We start from the raw sequence: 21,390 nt of genomic DNA on the forward strand, positions 1-21,390 counted from the left end.
GTGCTTGATTAAAGTTTCCTGCCGTGGTCAGTGGGGGTGTCGTATCAAAGTAGAACGTCAAAATAGAGAGGGCCGAATGTGATTTCTAACAAACTCTAGACAAGGACAGTAGTAGACAGTTACAGTTAAAGTCAGTATGGTTAATTCACTTCAGTTTAATAACTGTGAGAAGTTTCAATTATGAAATAAGTTCAATCAGTTACCATCCAGCTCAGTCCAGTTTAATTAAAAATAATTATATCACAATTAAAAATATGGTTGAATTCGGGGAAATCACTGGGGAAAAAATCCAGTTAATTTGAATTCACCCCTATATCTGTCATCATTTCATTAGTTGTTAAATATGTTTTTTTTCTCTTTGGTCATGGCATTTTTAATATAATTCCAGTTTTATTGGTCTGAAAGTTATATACTTCTAGGATGGCTTGAGGGTGAGTAAATCATGCGGTAATTTTCATTTTTGGGTGAACTGTCCCTTTAATTAGAAAATCACTTTAGATCACCTGAGCTTCACGCTGGTTATTCACACACTGCTGTTTTCATTATAACGTTCACTTGTGGATGCAACAAAACCCACATATTTAACACCCACACACACTGAATTATGCTTTGTGCGACGCACTGACCTCATTAAGAGACACACTGAGCTCAGACCCCTGACTTACAGACCTCATTAAGAGTTCAACATCTTCCACCAAGACATTTCACGTCTTTAAAAACAGACATCACAATTCAGTTGCGTAATGTTGAACTGTCATAAGGTTTATTCGTGAATAGATTATTCAATCAGTTAACCACTCAAAGACAAATGAAAAATTACTCATGATGTTAAGGATATGATGTTAAACTTTCACACATGTAATGCTCTTCCCCATCTCTCACTTACAAATACAGTTCACATTCTGTGAAACCATAGGCTTTAGATTCAACCATACTGTCAATAATGTGACAGACAAACAACAGAATCCAATCTTATGACTGAAAACAACATCTGATCCTGGGGTTCAGAAAAACAGTGCATCAGTTCGGTTTTCCATGAATAACATCAGGGCTTTACTGTGCCATAAAGAGACAAAAAGAATCAGTGCAGAGAAAATGTTTAATAATGCTTGTTCAGTTATACACAAATCACTTCAACAGCCTTCAAACATTTCAACTACTAAAGAACTTAAGAGAAGTAAAAAAGGTAACATTCAAACAATTTGAATAAAGATAAAAATAAAATTATCAGTCACTTTAAATCACATGAACTGTGTTTGTCAGGTTAGATTGACTCTAACACTGGAGATATTCATTCAGATGTTACTGATATTTTGTCAAGTGCTTCATTCAGTGTCCATAAATGAACCACATTACACAGACATAGTTAATACTGATAACTATTGCAGAACATTTTGTTAAATAGCACATTATTTACTGTGTTTTACATTACGACAATTTTCTTCAGAAAATAAAAACGTCATATGAGTAAATGCATCACATGTAGGTTAGGTACCTTGACTGAAGCATTCACTACCTACCGAATGCACAGAGAAAATTCTTACTTGTTCGATTACATCAAAAATTACAATATTTAAAGTGCAAATTCATATACCGATTACACCATAATGACATAAATAATAAAAAGAACCTGAGATTATGTTCTTGAGCTGATATTTTAGAAATATCAGAAGGCAACAGTAAATTGATTGAAAGTAAAATAAAAATTTTTAAAAAAAAAAAAAATGGAAAGTTTTGAAAATTTGTTTTCCTTCATTTTGAAAATCCAGCAGAGAGTCAAACCCATTTAAGCATCCTGTAAATCCCACAGAGAGTCTGCAGAGGGAGCCATTAGCACAGCAATTATACAAGCATCCTACAGTACTGAACACATGTGACCTTTTTGTATTTGTGTATGAGTATATGAAAATCCCTGAAATGTGACATGTGGTCTTTCTTAATAAAGATCAAATATTTTGATTTGTGCGATTTATTATTATTATTATTATTATTATTCCCACAAAGACAGTTACAATAGGAAAAGAAGTGTCCCATTGGATTCAGAATCTATTCATGGGAAATGTGTGATGATGTAAGCACATGCAGAGAAAATCCAGAAATAATGGACAGTCAAAGCATCAAAAGTCACAGCCAATGCACATAAAACAAACAGCAGATCGTTAGCGTGATCTGAGTGCTTGAATCATGTTCAAATAAGATGAAATGCTGTTTTTAGGGACGGATTCATTACTCGATCCACAAAAGAAAACAAATCATAAGAACAATAACAACCAAAAAAACAATATTAAAAAATAATACAACACATATATAAAAAAAAAACTACAGCAGCTTAGCAAGCTTTCTACAAGCAAAGAGCTTTAGAGCAGACAATAGCAAACATATCTTACCATATCCTGATCTATATGTTTAATAAATGTTGCTTCAGTATAATCAACCTCCTCCTCATTACTCTGAGCTGTTTGATAGTAATTTATAAAATAATAATAAAAAAAGTTTAAGAAACTGAAATGGTGTTTCCAATATTTTTTGACACTTTTATATATTTGGTTATAAGTAATACTTGCCCTCTTGTTTCGCTTGTGTGTAGTTTCTGCGTCGACAGATCATCATCACAACTACAGCTGTGACCACTAACAGCAGCAAGACCAAGAGCAACACAACTAGAAGAAGTGAAGTTTGGTTGGATTCTGTAATGGATAAAACACAAACAGTCATTAGACTACTGTAAGTGACAGAGATGAACAAGATAAAAAATATTTTCAATATTGAAAAAACATATAATTCCACATCTTGCTCAGTGTACTCCCTTTAAATTGAATAAAGCAATTTCCCAGCTAAGAAATGTTGTTCTTAGAATGTGTTCACTCAACCATAACCTTCAGTAAAGACAATCCCGAAGATATTCCAGGAACATTGTTCTAAGAATGTTTCTCTCAAGTTCAACATCATGAGAACACATATCAAATGGTACTTTTATGTAAATGTTCTAAAAATATTATTTAAAGAACATTTTATTGTAACATTTATCTGAACCTTTACAGAACATTAGTGAAAGTTGTAGGAATGTTCCGTGTTAGCTGGGATGCTTATCCTCACATTCTGTCTGTCAATTAAAATTAATATCAATCATATATATAACAAAAAAAACAACACACAAATAACTTGCAAACAAAAAAAAAATAAAAAACACACAAAAAAAAATTATTATACAAAACAAAATGCTTAATTTGTGTGAGCCAATGTGAGTTCAACAACTCAATAAAACATTTAACTGATAAACCAGCATGACATTATTAACTGCATCAAACAGTCCAATTATGGACTCTAAGGGAGTTTTAACACGGGCAGTTATTAGGTGAAAATGAAAGCAACTCGGACACAGTAAATGCACCCAGTGTAAAAATACTGACATACCTGAATTTGGCTGACAGAGTTGAGTGATGTCCAGATGTGTGGTCTGGTTTCTGATGGGATTGTTGATCACACAGCTGTAGGTGTTTTTCTCCTGATATTCCACCTCCAGAGGTAGAGAGAGACTGATGCTGAGATCAGACACACTGATGCTGGACAATAAACTGTTTCCTTTGTACCAGGAGAGAGTCACAGCACACACAACAACAACTGAACACAGCAGTGAACATCTGGACACTGATAAAACAAAATATTATCATGAAGAAACATTTTGTGAAGAGTCTCTGATAATGTCAGGAACAGGCAGAATGCCTAAAAAACATGAAAGAAAAACAGGAACAGTCAATTATTGATAACAATGTCTTTAAAGATTGTCAATCATCACAGATCAATAACAATGTGCTTCCAGATGGTCAGTTTTACATTTGATTTAAAATTAAAAAACTCTTTCAGGATGATTTCTTCAGTTTACTCACCATAGACAGCGATACTGAAACTCTTGTGTTTGATCACTCCACTGATGATCTGATCCACCATGGCTCCTAGCTCCCTCCTCTTCACCGTGGCCCATCAGTCCATGGGTTTATTCTCTTTGGTGCTATACTGTATTTCCAACTTTTGAGGAAACAGCAAAATCTGTAGATTAAAGAAAACAGCAAAATACCTTGTTTTGCAGGCTATTCCACATACAGGTCTTACAGGTTTGGAAACACATGATGGAGAGCAAATTATATTTTTGGGCTAAAAACTAAAGTGATTAAATCGTATGAAGGCTGTAGATTAAGTTTAATATATTTTGACAAACTGTGCATCTTTTAAAATGCTGTAAACTGCACATTTGATTTATTATTTTTACATTCCTGGATCTAAGTTTTCAATCCCTATAGGCGAAAATTCAACGAAGAAGACGTTTTAGTTTAACAAGCATTCCTGTTTCCATTCAAACTGTTAGAACATTCTAAGTCCTATATCAACCTCAACAAGTTAATGATACAAGGATAAACATGAAACAGTTGTTTTAATTCTGTCAAATAAATAATAGATGACTACATAAATAATTCTGGTCACACTTTAGATTAGAGTCCAGTTCTCACTATAAACTAACTATTAACTATGACTTTTGCCTCAATACTCCTAAATATTGATTATTAATACTTAGTAAAGTAGTTGTTAAATTTAAGTATTGGGTAGGATTAAGGTTTTAGAATAATATAATTTTCACACCCCAGACTCATTATTTTGTATTTTCCCTCCATGTGTTCCATGTCCCATGTTGATTGTGTCATTATGTTCAGGTGTGTCTTGTCAATTACCCTCGTTATCGTTCCCCTTATAAGTTGCATTCTGTTCAGTGTTTGGTTGTCCGGTCTCCTCCCTATGGATTACCCCTATATGGATTAAAGACTTTGTATCATCATCAATCTCGTTTACATGCTTCTCTCCCGCACCACACCATGACAGAAGACCGGACCATGAAAAAGTAAAGCAGCGTGTTTCCCCACGTTTTGTTGCTGCCTTTCCCTCGAGGATAATACAAAACTATTCTTGGAAATCGCCAACCATACCCACTACAAAACCAGCCTAAATGACGAGTGCAGAGCACGGTTGTCCGGAGATGGTCCTTAGGAGAATTTTGCCATCTTTGTGGAGTGGGTGCTGGTGTCCTGTGGATCGCCTCTGACTGAGGACATCGCAGACGACACCAGCCCCACTCCCGACCCAGAGCCCAGACCACCATCTCCCCGCTTCACAGACCTGAAGGTTTGGACCACCGCTGACGGAGAGCCAGAGCCCGCCGCGACCGATGAGCCATCACAATTGACGGCAACAGAGCTGAGGACTGCCATGGAGCCACAGGCTGCAACGTCAGACCAGGTGTGAGAGCCAACAACAGAGCTCGCCACGGTGGAGAGTGTCATGGACAGAGAGAGCGCGGAGGGAATCTCCACCCACTGCACCACAGCTGAGGATGAGCAGTGCTCAGGACAGTAATGACATTTACATTTACATTTAATCATTTAGTTACAAATGAGAACAGTAGAAAACAGTAGAAACAATCAGATCAACGAGAGAACAACAACGGTATACAAGTGCTATGACAAGTCTCAGTTAGTCTAGTACAGAACACGTAGCCAGGTTTTTTTTTTTTTTTTTTTTTTAATATGATAGTCAAGAAAAAGAAAAAGGTAAGTACTAGTATTAGTTGGTTAAGTGCAGGCGAAAAAAGATGAGTCTTTAGATGTTTTTTCAAAATGAGTAAAGACTCAGCTGTTCGAACTGAGATCGGGAGGTCATCATCCACCAGCTGGGAGCAGTCCAGGAAAAAGTCTGTGAGAGTGATTTCGAACCTCTTTGGGATGGCACCACAAGGCGTCGTTCACTTGCAGAGCGCAGACTTCTTGAGGGTGCGTAAGATTGAACTAGTGAGTTTAGGTAAGTTGGCGCCGTGCCAGTGGTCGTTTTGTAGGCAAGCATCAGTACCTTGAATTTAATGCGAGCAGCTACTGGTAGCCAGTGTAACCTGATGAGGAGAGGAGTAACATGAGCTGTTTCTGGCTCATTGAAGACAACCCTCGCTGCTGCATTCTGGATCAGTTGCAGAGGCTTGATAGTACATGCCAGGAAGGCCCGCCAGGAGAGCATTACAATAGTCCAGTCTGGAGAGAACAAGAGCTTGGACAAGAAGTTGGGTGGCTTGCTCTGAACAGGAAGGGTCTAATCTTCCTAATGTTGTATAAGGCAAATCTGCAGGACCGGGTCGTTGTAGCAATATGGTCTGTGAAGCTTAACTGATGATCCATCACAACTCCTAGGTTTGTCTGTCCTGGAAGGAGTTATGGTTGACGAACCCAGCTGTATAGAGAAGTTGTGATGAAACGATGGGTTAGCTGGAACCACCAGCAGTTCAGTCTTAGTAAGGTTGAGCTGAAGGTGATGGTCATTCATCCAGCTAGAAATGTCACTCAGACAGGCTGAAATGAGTATCTAATTAATCTGGATATATATGTATACATGCCCCCTCTTCTCCTGCCTTCATATGAACTCTCTGTCAGCCGTGAGCAGTCTGTCTGTGTGCTGGATTCGCTGAGGTTCTGCCACTCTCCATCGGCGTTGTGGCTGGAGGACCCCTTGTCTCCGCCTCCAGCCTCTGAGTCCCGGACTCTGCCTCGGACCTTCGACCCAGTGGCTCCACCATGGCTCCTAGCTCCCTCCTCTCCACTGTGGCCCATCAGTCCACCAGCTCCGCTGGGCTCCCTCGTCCCTCCAGCTCCGCTTTGGTCTGTCGTCGACCATCCGCTGCCTCAGGAGTCCACTCCACCAGCTCTGCCTCATCCCTCCATCCCTCAGGCTCTGTCAGGCTCCTCCTTCCCTCCGACTCCACCTCAGTCCTCAGTCGCTCCAGCTCCACCGCGGCTTTTCCGGAGCCCCGCCTCGGTCGCCAGCACCATCTGCTCCGCCTTGGCCCTCCAGATCCTCGGTGTCACCCTGGCTCATCGGCTCTCCGTCTATGCCTCGGGCTCCTCCTCCACCTGCTCCGCCGTTGTCGGTCGGGCCCCTGGAGTCATCGGCCCTTCCTCCAGCATGTCTCCTCCCTCCGTCGGCTCCACCGTAGGCCGCCATCATTGCTGTGGCCTGGGTCACACCTGGCTCCTCCTCCTGCTCCAGGTTCCTCCTGGCTCCTCCCTCCAATGTCCCCTCCCTGGCTCCTCCCTCCGTGATCTCTGTCTGCTTTCCCCCTTCCGGGTGTTTGTCCTCCACTGAAACTTTCTCCTTGGTTCCCACCCAGTTCCCCCCCTCTGTTGTTCCACAGTGCGAGGTCGGGAGGGGGGAGGGTGAGTAATATCACACCCCTGGACTCATTATGTTGTGTTTTCCCTCCATGTGTCCCATGTTGATTGTGTCATTATGTTCAGGTGTTTCTCGTTAACATTCCCTTATAAGTTGCATTCTGTTCAGTGTTTGGTTGTCCGCTCTTGTCGATATGTACGTGTGTTTCTGCCTTCTCCCTATGGATTACCCCTATATGGATTATTAAAGACTTTTATTATCATCTTTCTCATTTACGTGCTTCTCACACCACACCGTGACAGTGATGCAGAACAAGACATTAATATGTTTTTTTTTTTTAAGTAATAATAAAACAGCCAATATCTCAGTAATATTCATGATAATATCCAACTAGTTAATAGTGTGAATTGGACACTAAAGTGTTACCAATATTCTTATTAACTCACCAAAGTATTTAAAGTGAGAAGTGTACATAAAAAGTATGCATTTGAAGGTTACACTTTACATTTTTATGTTCAATCCACTATTGTATTGTGTATACATGTTCTACAGTCTATACACAGTATTAAGTTCAATTACATAAGAAGTAACTGTAATTAAATTATAGAAAAAATATCAGTAATCCCTTACTAAAAGTAATTAAATTACAGTAACTAATTACTTAGTAACTAATTACACCCAACGCTGCACACATCATAATATGACTTGGATTTTAGAAATATGATTTTATGTAATTTTCATGTTTTTATTATTATTATAATAATTATTATTTTAAATATTCAAGCCTATATATATTTCTGGTCATGTGACATCATGTTGCCACATGTTTCAGATAAATACACTCTTTTATTTATCTAAAAGAATAAACAATGGACTCCAGATCAGTTTATGAAGAGATTGTGCTAAAATTATATAGCCAAACATATACATGTTTTCTATAACGGTATATGGGCACATGTTTAAGCAGGAGCACTGCTATGGTTTCTGGGCCCCCTCATTAGAAATCGAGTTCAGGGTTGGGGGGAAGGGTCCCCTTGGTAGAAATCATGTTTGGGCCCCTTCTCCCTTTTTTCGGGCCATTAGAATTATCCTGACTTCACCCCAACCTCCTTACGGTGCACATGTGTTTGAGTGAACAAGTCTTTTTTAGAAGAATTGCTGATTTTTAATATCTTTTTTTCTCTTGTTTAAAAACAAATAAACAAACATAGTAATAATAATTATTCAAACCTGAAAAATAATGTTTGTTGTGTTTCAGGTGTGACAATTCAGACACTTTTAAAGCTCAAATCAACAGACAGAACATCTACATATATAGATGACAGTACTGTGACATTCAGAGACAGACTGCAGATGTACAGTATTGATGGGAAGTTCGGATCATTTTACCAACTCGGACCTTTGAGTATCGTTCAGCAAATTTAACAAATCTTTTTTCGAGTCATTTCGTTAATTTTGTTAATTTTATCAAAATATAATTAAAATGTTACGTGTTACTTCCCTACATTGTCTACTAGTACTTCCGCAAACGTTGATCACACTACAAACAGTAGAAATTATAATGCTATAAGAAACAGAAAAGATTAATTAATTGTTTACCTGGGTCTTCAGTCTATAATTAGCTCACCTCACCTCTTATCTGACAAGTCTTCGGGTTTGAGTCGTTCTTTCATCACGTGGCAGCCCCAAAAGCTTTAACCTATGCAGTCTGAGCCGGAAAGAGAATTGATTAGTTCATCTTTCAACACTATCGACCACAACATTCTTTTGCATTGACTAGAAAACTTTGTTGGCATTAATATAAGCGCATTAGCATGGTTTACATTGTACTTATATGACCGCCATCAATTTGTAGCAGTGAATGAAAAGGTATCATATCGATCACAAGTCCAGTATGGAGTACCTCAAGGCTCAGTACTATGGCCGTTACTCTTCACGCTTTACATGTTACCCTTGGGAGATATCAGGAAACACAGTGTTAGCTTTCATTGTTATGCTGATGATACTCAGCTCTATTTTCCATCTCAAAAATATATCTAAATTACGACCTATGCTCTCAATGTCAAATGCAGAAATGTTAATCCATGCATTTATGACCTCAAGGTTAGATTATTGTAATGTTTTATTGGGTGTTTGTTCTGCATGCTTAATAAACAAACTCCAGCTAGTCCAAAATACAGCAGCTAAAGTTCTTACTTTAACCAGGAAGTATGACCATATTAGCCCGGTTCTGTCAACACTGCACTGGCTCCCTATCAAACATTGCATAGATTTTAAAATCTTGCTTATTACTTATAAAGCCCTGAATGGTTTAGCACCTCAGTATTTGAATAAGCTCTTGTTACATTATAGTCCTCCACGTCCGCTGTGTTCTCAAAACTCTGGTAATTTGATAATACCTAGAATATAAAAATCAACTGCAGGTGGCAGATCCTTTTCCTAATTAGCGCCTAAACTCTGGAATAACCTACTGTACCTAACATTGTTTGGGAGACAGACACACTCTTGCAGTTTAAATCTAGATTAAAGACCTATCTTTTTAACCTGGCTTACACATAACATACTAATACGCTTTTAATATCCAAATCCGTTATAGGATTTTAAGGCTAAATAAATAAACCAAAAACACTAACAATAACAACAAAACCACTATCTACACCATACATAATAATAAGAATGGCATCTACACAAATATTAGTCTGTTTCTCTCTTATTCCAAGGTCAGATCCATCTGATCTGGATACCAGATCCAGTCTGTATCCAGATCAGATGGTCACTGCAGTCACCCGGATCCAGTATGTATTCAGACCAGATGGTGGAACAGCACCTAGAAAGGACCTCTACAGCCCTGAAAGACAGCGGAGACCAGGACAACTAGAGCCCCAGATACAGATCCCCTGTAAAGACCTTGTCTCAGATGACCACTGGGACAGACCACAGGAACCAGTTGAGTCCTCTGCACAATCTGACTTTGCTGCAGCCTGAAATTGAACTGCTGATTGTTTTTTTCTGGCCAGAGGAGAACTAGCCCCCCGACTGAGCCTGGTTTCTCCCAAGGATTTTTAACTCCATTCTGTCACCGATGGAATTTTGGGTTCCTTGCCGCTGTCGCCTCTGGCTTACTTAGTTCCACCCAATTTACATACATATATATTAATTAATTGAAAACAAATGAACACACACAATCTAAACAAAACTAAGCTGAATGATGACACCTGAATTCAGTGATGAATTGCCTTTAACTGTCATTTTGCATTATTGACACACTGTTTTCCTAATTAATGTTGTTCAGTTGCTTTGACACAATCTGTTTTGTATAAAGCGCTATATAAATAAAGGTGACTTGACTTGATACAGTGTATGTCAATGTTGTTTGGACCCCACCGTTCTTCAGAATATTTATGTTCTGCAGTAAATTTTCATCACTACATGAAAGAAACACAACATTTTTTTTTTTTTTTTGGTCTTAACTATCCCAAAACTCACACTTACATTTAGTTTTTTTTCATATGGATTTATTCTCTTTGGTTGTATTGTATCACTTTTGTTAAATGTCAAAAAACATGAAAGTGCAAAACAGCATCTTTTGCATTCCACATACAAGTCATAAACACTTGAGTGAGAGTAAATGATGACAATTTACATTTTTGGCTAAAAACTTTACTTTTAAATATATCAGATATCCCATGTTTACATTAAGGTCTATATCCTTTGGGAAAATCTACATCTTTTTATTTTAAAATACTGTAAAATGCAATTGTAAATATGGAAATAATTTCATTGTGTCATTAAATTCAGTGTGAACTGGTCCTTAAATACTCCAGGGCCAAAGATTTCAAACCCTATACAGAAATTCAAGCACCTTTTACACTATTATTTTAACAAGCATTCCTGTTTCCATTCAGACTGTTAGAACATACTGGAATAGTTTCACAAGTTGTTGAGGAACTAGGACGGCAATCGAAGATTCATACTTTCAAATAGACTTTACTTAGAATATGAGTGTACACAACACATAACACAAGATGATAACCGACCAAAGACAGAACAGAATCAGGACTACAAAAATTTGAATATCATGGAAATGTTCTTTATTTTTTGTAATTTAATTAAAAAAAGCAAACTTTCTTATATTCTCGATTCATTGCACACAAACTGAAATATTTCAATAGTTTTTTTTTAATTCTGATGGTTACGACTTACAGCTTAGGAAGATTAAAAATTCAGTTTCTCAAAAAATTTGAATATTTTTCTCAAACAAAAAAAGATTTACAAAGCAGAAATGTTCAAGATCTCCAAAGTAGGTTTAATTATGCACTCAAGACTTGGTTGTGTCTCCTTTGGTATGAATTACTGCTTCAGTGTGGCGTGGCATGAAGGCGATCAGCCTGTGGCACTGCTGAGGCGTTATTGAAGCCCAGGTTGCTTTGATAGCGGCCTTCAGCTCCTCTGTATTGTTATTCAGATGTTACTTATCTTCCTCTTCACAATACCCCATAGATTCTCTGTGAGGTTCAGGTCAGGCATGCTGTCTGGCCAATCAAGCACAGTAATATCATGGTCATTAAACCACTTGGAAGTGGTTGTGGCACTGTGGGCAGGTGCTAAAGTCCTGCTGCAAAATTAAATCAGCATCTCCATAAAGCTTGTCAGCAGATGGAAGCATAAAGTGCTCCAAAATCTCCTGGTAGACTTCTGAAATCACGATTTCCAAATGAAATGCAAAATTTACTTTCATCTGAAAAGAGAACTGTGGACGAATCATCACTGACTTCAGAAACTTCTGATTCTGTGCCTCTCCAGTCTTCCTCCAGACTCCAGATCTTGATTTCCAAATGAAATGCAAAATTTACTTTCATCTGAAAAGAGAACTGTGGACCACTGAGCAACAGTCCAGTTCTTTTTCTCCTTAGCCCAGGTAAGATGCTTTTTTAATTTTTTCTGGTTCAGGAGTGGCTTGGTTCTAGGAATGTGACAGCTGTAGCTCTTTTCCTGAAGACGTCTGAGCGTGGTGACTCTTGATGCACTGACTCTGGCTTCAGTCCACTCCTTGTGAAGCTCTCCCAAGGCTTTTCCTGACAGTTTACCCAAGACTGTGGTCATCCCTGTTGCTTGTGCACCTTTTCTTACAACACTTTTTCCTTCCAGTCAACTTTCTATGAATATATTTTGATACAGCACTCTGTGAACAGCCACCCTTGTGGAGGGTGTCAAGTCTGTAGTCTTTCCCATAATTGTGGTTGCATGTTCTAAACTAGCCCAGGAGGTACCCAGTATTTATACTGAAAATTAATCAAACTAATCAAGCTCAAAATGGAATATTATTTTTTTTTTTTTTGAGATACTGAATTATTTATTTTTTTCCTAAGCTGTAAGTCCATCAGAATTACAACAAAAAAACTCTTGAAATATTTCAGTTTGTGTGCAATGAATCTAGAATATAAGAAAACTTACTTTTTAAAATAAATTACAAAAAATAAAGACCTTTTCTATCATATTCTAATTTTTTTTAAATGTACCTGTATATGTACAAACATGGTAAATGAGGGAGCTAAACAGGGACAGCTGGACAAGAATTAACTAATCATAAACCATGGAAACAAATGAGAGCTATAACAGACATGACAGGAACTGAACTAAACTGAACATAATCATGACAAATAGTCTGCCTGTATTACAAGAAATATAAAGGTTTTTATTGTCATTTTGTATTCAGAGTTTTATTTATTTATTTTTTTTTTTTTTTTTTGAGCTGTTCATGTCAGCTGAGCAATAATGTATTGCAGCAACTGTCTGATCTCACCAGTCTCCAGAGTTTTTTTTTACTGTCCTTTGAGGGCCTGGGAATAGTTTTTAATGTGATGTCAGCAGTGGGTGGATTGATTTCTGAGTGCTGTGGACATGGATTGACTGCAGTGCGACAGGCTTGACTGCAGTGCGACAGGCTTGACTGCAGTCTATAATAAGCTTAATGGATCATTGATCACACAAGACTTACAGTAAGTTGCTAACGAAGTTGGTCTCTTCTTACTTGAAAACCCGGGGATTTCCAGATGCAGTTTATAAAAGCAGCTAAGACTCCATCCCACACAGACTTCTTCCCCATGAATGAAGAAGCATACATTTAGAAAGAAAGATACTGCAAGATAAACCTGCATCACCTTCAGGTATGTTTTCAAAAGGTTAAATTTTCTTTCGGCAGTCCAATGCAATTGTTTAATGCAACTGTCAAGTCTTGTCATATTACATCTGTATGTTTGTGGTTAACTTGCAACAAATTTATTCATGCTATTTACTTAATTTTATATATATAACACACACACATATATATATATATATAATTTCTAATCTTCCTAAGCTGTAAGTCGTAACCATCAGAATTAAAACAAAAAAACTCTTGAAATATTTCAGTTTGTGTGCAATGAATCTAGAATATAAGAAAACTTACTTTTTTAAATAAATTACAAAAAATAAAGACCTTTTCTATCATATTCTATTTTTTTTAAATGTACCTGTATATGTACAAACATGGTAAATGAGGGAGCTAAACAGGAACAGCTGGACAAGAATTAACTAATCAAACCATGGAAACAAATGAGAGTTATAACAGACATGACAGGAACTGAACTAAACTGAACATAATCATGACAAATAGTCTGCCTGTATTACAAGAAATATAAAGGTTTTTATATTGTCATTTTTGTATTCAGAATTGGTTTTTTTTTTTTTTTTTTTTTTTTTTTTTACTGCAGTCTATAATAAGCTTAATGGATCATTGATCACACAAGACTTACAGTAAGTTGCTAACGAAGTTGGTCCCTTCTTGAAAACCTGGGGATTTCCAGATGCAGTTTATAAAAGCAGCTAAGACTCCATCCCACACAGACTTCTTCCCCATGAATGAAGAAGCATACCTTTAGAAAGAAAGATACTGCAAGATAAACCTGCATTACCTTCAGGTATGTTTTCAAAAGGTTACATTTTCTTTCGGCAGTCCAATATTTAATGCAACTGTCAAGTATTGTCATATTACATCTGTATGTTTGTGGTTAACTTGCAACAAATTTATTCGTGCTATTTACTTATTTGTGCTATTTATATATATATATATATATATATATATATATATATAACACACACACTATATATATATATATATATATATATATATATATATATATATATATATATATATATTTGTGCGGGGTGAAGTAGGTCACAACACGAGGATGAGGGTAAGTTCCCCGAAGGGTGGATTTTATTAACTGAAAAGGCAGTGCGGTGAGGTGGTTTGGGTGTTCGGTGCTCGGCGTCTTGTCTAGGAAGTGCTTCTAGTGCAGTGTGGGTCCATGCTCTCCCATGGCGTTGGGGCTGGCGGTCACACGCTGCTTTCTAGGGGCAGAGGAAAAGACAATGTTAGCCGGCTCTCGTGGAGACATTTCTCCCCTCTGTGCCTGCTTGCAGGGTTTAAATAAGCAGCGGCTGAAGGCACGCAGGTGTGGCCGCTCAGCCCGTGATGAGTAGGCGCAGGTGTGCCTGCGCTGTTGCCAGGGCAACGCTGATGAGTGCTCGGGACACGCGTCACACCCCCCCCCCCCAAGCGTCGTCCTAGTCCTCTGGAGCAGTGGGGAGATCGGGGGAGGACGGGGAGTGGTGCCTGACAGACCTGCAAAAGCTGACCACAGACGGGAGAGTCCATCGGCGTTGGCCGTCCCCGCCCGATGTCGTAGGGTGAAGTGGAAGTCCTGGAGCGCCAGGAACACCATGACGATGGGGCCGTTGGGAAACGGCGGTGCTCTCTCCCCTAACTCCTGGTGTTGGGTGGCCTCCGCCAGCTCGATGGCCTCGACCAGCTCGTCTACGTTGGCCGGGTTCCGCATCCCGGCGGCCTGCCGTAGTGGCGAGGAAGGGCACGTAGGAGGCGGTCGACCACAACGCGCTCCGCTACCTGGTGTGTGTGTGGGGACCCCCCTGGCCAGCAACCAGTGTTGAGCCAGACGGGAGAGGGTAGCGGCTTTGGCCTGGGCTGGCTGCCGCGGGTCGAAGGTCCACTCGTCGTTGAACAACTGGGCCGCGCTGATTGGTGACAACCCCCATTCGTCCCAGGATCTCCTTTCGTAGGTCCTCGTAGGAGGTGTTTAGCTCCGGGGGAAGCGCAAAGTAGGCACACTGAGCCTCTCCCGTGAGCAAGGGTGCAATGAAGCGTGCCCAATCTTCTTTGGGCCACGCTTCCCTCACAGCTACGGTCTCGAACATCTGGAGGTACATCGTTATATCGTCATGGCCAGTCATCCTGGGCAGCAGCTGGGTTGCTTGGACACGGGGGTCCGGTAGCGTATTCCATGTGCCCCATAATATGCTCATCGCGGACCATCACCTCGGTGAGATGTTTTAGCAGCTCTTCCATGTGCTCCATAATCTGTTGCTGGCGGATGCTCACCTCGGTGAGATGTTTTAGCAGCTCTTCCATCGTTGGGGGCAGAGTATGTGAGCGGAGCGGAGTGGAAGTGGAGCGCGGAGTGGATCGGTGTGATTTTGACTGGAGCGAGGAGCGGATTTTTTAAAAGTCGGAGCGTCGTGGTTTTCACTCGCTCCAAGAGCGCTCCACCACCGCTCTATCACAAGTACAATTCATGCCAGCGGCCCGTAATATTAGTGTATATTTAGCACAAATTCACATGTTGAACATATTTAGCTATAGCTTGATACATGGATCTCTCAAATCAGAAGGTTGGAATAGTTGAGCGGGGGAAGTTATAGGCCATATCTCAAGGAGTTTGTCTGCTCCTTTTACTGAATATTTTCATGTTAAAGCATGATTTAAACAGGTACAGTGCATTCACATGCAAACGCTTACGCAATAATGCATTCAAACAAATGTAATCTTGGCTACGTTATGAACATAACAGTGCGAAACATACTGAAATATTTTAGCCATGGAGCGAAGGCGGAGCGGTGTTTCTGATCTCAGTGAGCGCGGAGTGGAGCGGGAGCGGGAAATTGTGAACCTGGAGCGGAGCTGGAGCGGAGTGATTATTAAATGCTTGGAGCGCAGAGGGGAAATTGTTGCCACTCTACTCCACTCACATACTCTGGTTGGGGGGGGAAAGCCACCTGGGGAACCAGAGAAGACGTGTGAGGCAAAGACCGTGAGGGAAAAAAATCAAAACAAAGAAATCCAAACCAGTCCACTCGTAGCCGCGGTGAGGGGTGGGGTCGTCGGTGTCCACTTCAGTTGTTATGCCCGCATTCTCCACCAGTGTGGCGGGGTGAAGTAAGACATGACACGAGGATGAGGGAAGTTCCCCGAAGGGTGGATTTTATTAACTGAAAAAAGGCAGTGCAGTGAGGTGGTTTGGGTGTTCGGTGCTCGGCGTCTTGTCTAGGAAGTGCGTCTAGTGCAGTGTGGGTCCGTGCTCTCCCGTGGCGTTGGGGCTGGCGGTCACACGCTGCTTTCTAGGGGCAGAGGAAAAGACAATGTTAGCCGGCTCTCGTGGAGACATTTCTCCCCTCTGTGCCCGCTTGCGGGGTTTAAATAAGAAGCTGATGGCACGCAGGTGTGGCCGCTCAGCCCGTGATGAGTAGGCGCAGGTGTGCCTGCGCTGTTGCCAGGGCGACGCTGATGAGTGCTCGGGACACGCGTCACAATATGTATATACACACACACACACCACACACACACACACACAAATATATATATATATACATATACAATATATATATATATATAATATATATATATATATATATTTAACTGATATAATATTAATATACCAACTTATTGAAGTACTGAAATCTGTTTTGGTCATCTCCCTAATTTATAACTGAGCTATTTTGAATGATTGATCAACTGATTTATCTGGTGCACTCTGAGATTGTATGCCAATTACAATTACAACATTATGTTCCACACTTGCATCTTGTATGAAAGGCTTTCTTGTGAAAAAATAAATAAATAACGTTTGAATAAGTGTTCAGATTAATTATATTCCATTGTATCAGTAAGAAGGTAAACAGATTAATCAAATAGAATATTAGCTCAAATGTATTGTTGCTCTATATGGAAACAGTAATAGCCTATGCCCTGAGTTTGGACGTCAGCACGGACAGATTACACTAATTTGCATAGGAAAAATTAAGCTGCAAAAACTCTGACATAAGACAAAAACAAAGGAACAATTGTAAGATGAATACAAAAATAATAGAACATTAACTGAAGTGAGAGAATCATTTTACTATGCTGCAGTTTAGCAAGAAATTTGTCCCTTTTTGCTTTCCTTAAATACAGTTGTGTTTGGTTAATTTGCATGCTGCAGTGTTACCAAATCCACATATTTTTTTCCCCGCGGAATTAGGCTACTTTGGGGCAATGTTTGATTAACTATTTGGTCGGGTTTATTCCACAGACCTGGTAACCCGAGGGGAAACAGGAATTCCAGAGGGGACCAGAATCGACTGCTACACCAGTCTGACTCGCGGAGAAATCAAAACTATAAGCGCAACAGTACACACAAAGAAACAAATGTGAACAAACATAGGCTAGAAAAAATATAAATATTCTATATAATATATGCAACATCACACGACCAGGAGGGATGATTTCTCGACCTTCAGCTTGATTGCAAATGTGATATTGATTTTAGACAATTTTAGTCAAATAAACAAATAATATGACTTACATTTTAGACAGATTAGTATCGTTTTTGCTCCATTTCGCTAATGAAAATAGTTCTAAACAAAGCCACAGCAGAACAGTCACGCATCTTCGAGCAACACACAACAACTATCTCGTTACTAAATGATTCATTTTTGAACGAGTCAATGATTCAGTGAGCCATTTATACTTACTTGTTTCATTTATTGAATGAATCAGCCGTTTGAACTAATCGATAGAACTAATTGAATATGATTCACTCATTAAGACACTGACTTGCCACCACCTACTGGTGGTTTATTTTCATATTTAAAAGTATCATTGCATTTTTCCAACATTTCAAATATGTATGTCAAAAATGTAAAACATTATTTATGCATTTGGACACTTAATGTACTGATCACATGTAAGAATTCGACGTAAATGGAGACATGTACATTTAATCAGGTTAGGAAAATATTGTCCTTCATAAATGTAAAAAGTGTAACAGCAATCAATTTAAGGCAAATATCACAAATATGCTGATTAAGGTTATACCTGATAGAGCACTGACGGGACTGCTTCAGAATAAATTACATTTGTGCCAAAAAAAAAAAAAATAAATAAATACTTTTTTAACTTTTTTACTCGGACAAGTGAATGATTGATTTACTTGTCCGAAGGACAAGCTCATGTCAAAGCTTAATGTCGAGCCCTGTTTTACTTCTTTTAGAAATGATTGTACTGTGAGAGAAAATAAATGTATAAATTACCTGGCTGGTACCTCTTTATGAAGGGTCTTTCTATAATTCCATTAGCAAAGGGAAGGGTACATGTGGTGGTCTCTGAACTAATTTTATCTTTTATGGTCATGTGACCAAGGGTGTCAATTCATTTTAGATCTAGATGGTGTGAGAGTTCGAGTTTGCATATTTTGAATCATGTTGCCTTTATTCAAATAGTACACTTGAAGAGAGTATAGGAAGAAAAATGGAAGAGAGAAGGGGGCAGGACCAGGAAACGACCACAAGGTGAGACTCATACTCAGCTCACACAAAATGTAATTGTGCTACATGTCAGAGCCCCACCCACAGCTACTGGCTCTGACTTTCGTGTTGCATTTAATATGAAGTTTAAATAAGTTCAATAGGTAAGAAATGGATTTAATTGGGGCTCTGCCCCCTCGGAGTGAGTAGGGCATAGGGATGGAGTTTGCCCACAGTAAATACACAAAGAATAATAAGTGTAACAAGAAACAGGTGAGAGCAATCAGACAGGGGAAACAGAAAACAGGAGCACTAGACAGAACTTATTGGAATTTATTGTTTTTGTTGTAATTTTGTTACACAAGTCAACAACAAAACACAATATTATTAACACACAATATCAATCATATATATATATATATATATATATATATATATATATATATACATGTTGTTGTTGTTGTTGTTTTGTTTCCGTACGACAGATGAAATTAGGCAGTGCAACTTATTTGAGTACGTTTTTTTTTAACCTGTGTATATTTACAAAGTATTGCTGTTATTCAATGTGAGTGTTGATTTAGTATTATTATGACTGTGTGAAATACAAATGAAATATTTTTCTCTTTCCTTTTCTTTTAAATTTGCAGTGTTATGGATTTGCCGTCTATGGAGACAATTGTTTCGCATCTAAATAAGGGAATTGTCTCCATCTGTAACACCTGCAAGTCTATCTTGGATGCACAAGTTCATCCAACAGCTAGGCCCAATTATGAACAAATGAAGAGGCATATTAAGCATGCTGAGCAGTGCCTGGAAAAATCAAAGAAAATGATTGAAGAAAAACGAAAATATTTAGAACAATGCATAGAGCAGCAGAACGAAGAAAAAGGCAACGCCTCGGATAAATCTAAAGAAATAGAAAGTTATAGAGCTAGACAGAACACGGGTACAGGTGTAACAATTGGAGGGGCGGTACTGGCTGCAATACCAATCCTCGGATGGATTCCTGGTGAGAAATCCTCCCTGATCCACTACTACTTTTCTTTTTATCATCAGCTTAACAAGTACAACTGACCAATATTTTTGGCTGATATGATTCTTGCTTTCCACTAGGTATAATAATGCTGGCTGTGGGAACCAGCGAAATTGTTAAAGCTTCAAATGCAATAAGTAATGCTGAAAGTGAGAGAAAAAAGGAGATTGTAGAATTGCAGCAGAATCTACAGTTCACAGCTGATATTCAGGAAATGGTCAGGAGAGCTGTGTACCTTCTGACTGTTCTTAGTGGAAGAGTCACTGAAATGGAGAGACAAGCTCAAAGCTTCATCCACTGGGCACCTGTGATAGAGGCCATGGAAGATGTGATGAAGGCAGCAGAAAAAGTTGCAGAGAATCGACTCGTCTACAGTCAGAATGTATCAGGTCTCATAACAACTTTGAGGGAGAATGTTGGGGAAATACTGGCTTTATTGCGCTATCAAAATAATTCTGACCATGACTGCCATCACTGATCATCATCTAATTAATGCCTAGAACAACCTAACATAACCAAGAGGGGCAGGAAACAATTAATGACAATGAGACATTGAAAATACAAAACATAAGATATTTCATATAAAAGCATGACATTACAAAAGTGTCATAGTCAATCAACAGTGCATGTTTAATATTAAAATGTAATCAGTAAAGAGTAAGTAAGTAAGTAATCAGAACTTTTAATAAATAACAAAGTAAGGGCTTGACAACATCATTGCAAAGCTGTGCAATTTTTCCATGATTACAAATATGTGAATTACAGTTTAAGTTTTCTTTGATTAATCTACTTTTATGATGTTTTCTTGTTCGTATTTACAAAAATAGTGTTACTAGTAAATAACACAAATGTATAACAATAATAATTCATTACCTCTACTACTACTAATAAATAGCATCACCACCACCAGATTTAACAAGAACAATGAATGAATAAGTTGATGAATATTTCAAGTAAATATTCATTTTCAACATGCATTCAAAGGTGATGCTTTAACATGCAATCACTCTACAAGTTTGTCAATTACTACAAATTTACCTCCCTATATTTATTCTTTAGAGTTTAGAACATTAAAGTGTTTTTTTTGTTTTTTGTTTAAATGCTGTTCACCCATGCCATTGTTACAATTAATTAATTTCAAAACTGTACAAGGTATAAAATAAAGCTATTGGTAGTAAGAATAACAATGCTGTCACTTAACAACAGACTTGGAAAAGACAATGCCACTTTAGGTTTGGATCATCATATAGAAACTTTGAAAAACTCTGATAAATGGCCTAGATAACATTCAGTATGTTTGCAAAGCAATGTACACATATAGAAATGCAGTGAGTTTGCTTAATAACACAATATTTGAACAGTTGTATATACCATATACTTGTATACCTATAATATATTTGCTAAACTATACAGAAACATTTTGAAAAAAAGGGGGGAAAAAATGCTAAAATTCATCAGTGTAAACAGTTCTCCAAGCGCAAGTTTTCTGTCAAGCAAAACCAACAACACCACCATATTGTATTTGTTGCATGTTCAGT

General features: G+C 38.6%; 1 protein-coding gene across 2 annotated transcripts; it reads left to right on the forward strand.

Moving 5' to 3' along the window:
* The first annotated feature begins 12,959 nt into the window (after nucleotides 1-12,959).
* Nucleotides 12,960-20,576, forward strand: LOC109108613. 2 transcript variants are annotated; one of them, XM_042756156.1, is made up of 5 exons: nucleotides 12,960-13,367; nucleotides 13,953-14,159; nucleotides 18,796-18,864; nucleotides 19,467-19,828; nucleotides 19,933-20,576. In XM_042756156.1, exons 3-5 carry the CDS (start codon nucleotides 18,824-18,826, stop codon nucleotides 20,328-20,330), a joined length of 801 nt encoding a protein of 266 aa, XP_042612090.1. In that variant the 5' UTR covers nucleotides 12,960-13,367; nucleotides 13,953-14,159; nucleotides 18,796-18,823; the 3' UTR covers nucleotides 20,331-20,576. The 2 variants fall into 2 exon arrangements, with proteins under 2 accessions (XP_042612090.1, XP_018977268.1); XM_019121723.2 differs by lacking the exon at nucleotides 13,953-14,159.
* Nucleotides 20,577-21,390: the final 814 nt, after the last annotated feature.

The sequence above is a fragment of the Cyprinus carpio genome, unplaced genomic scaffold (assembly GCF_018340385.1).
Source record: "Cyprinus carpio isolate SPL01 unplaced genomic scaffold, ASM1834038v1 S000006809, whole genome shotgun sequence".
NCBI classification, from domain to species: Eukaryota; Metazoa; Chordata; class Actinopteri; order Cypriniformes; family Cyprinidae; genus Cyprinus; species Cyprinus carpio.

Coding starts and splice junctions, on each gene's coding strand:
- LOC109108613 (XM_042756156.1), top strand. CDS start 18,824: ATGGAAGAGAGAAGGGGGCAGGACCAGGAAACGACCACAAG. Junction 18,865..19,466: donor GACCAGGAAACGACCACAAG/GTGAGACTCATA, acceptor TTAAATTTGCAG/TGTTATGGATTTGCCGTCTA. Junction 19,829..19,932: donor AATCCTCGGATGGATTCCTG/GTGAGAAATCCT, acceptor GCTTTCCACTAG/GTATAATAATGCTGGCTGTG.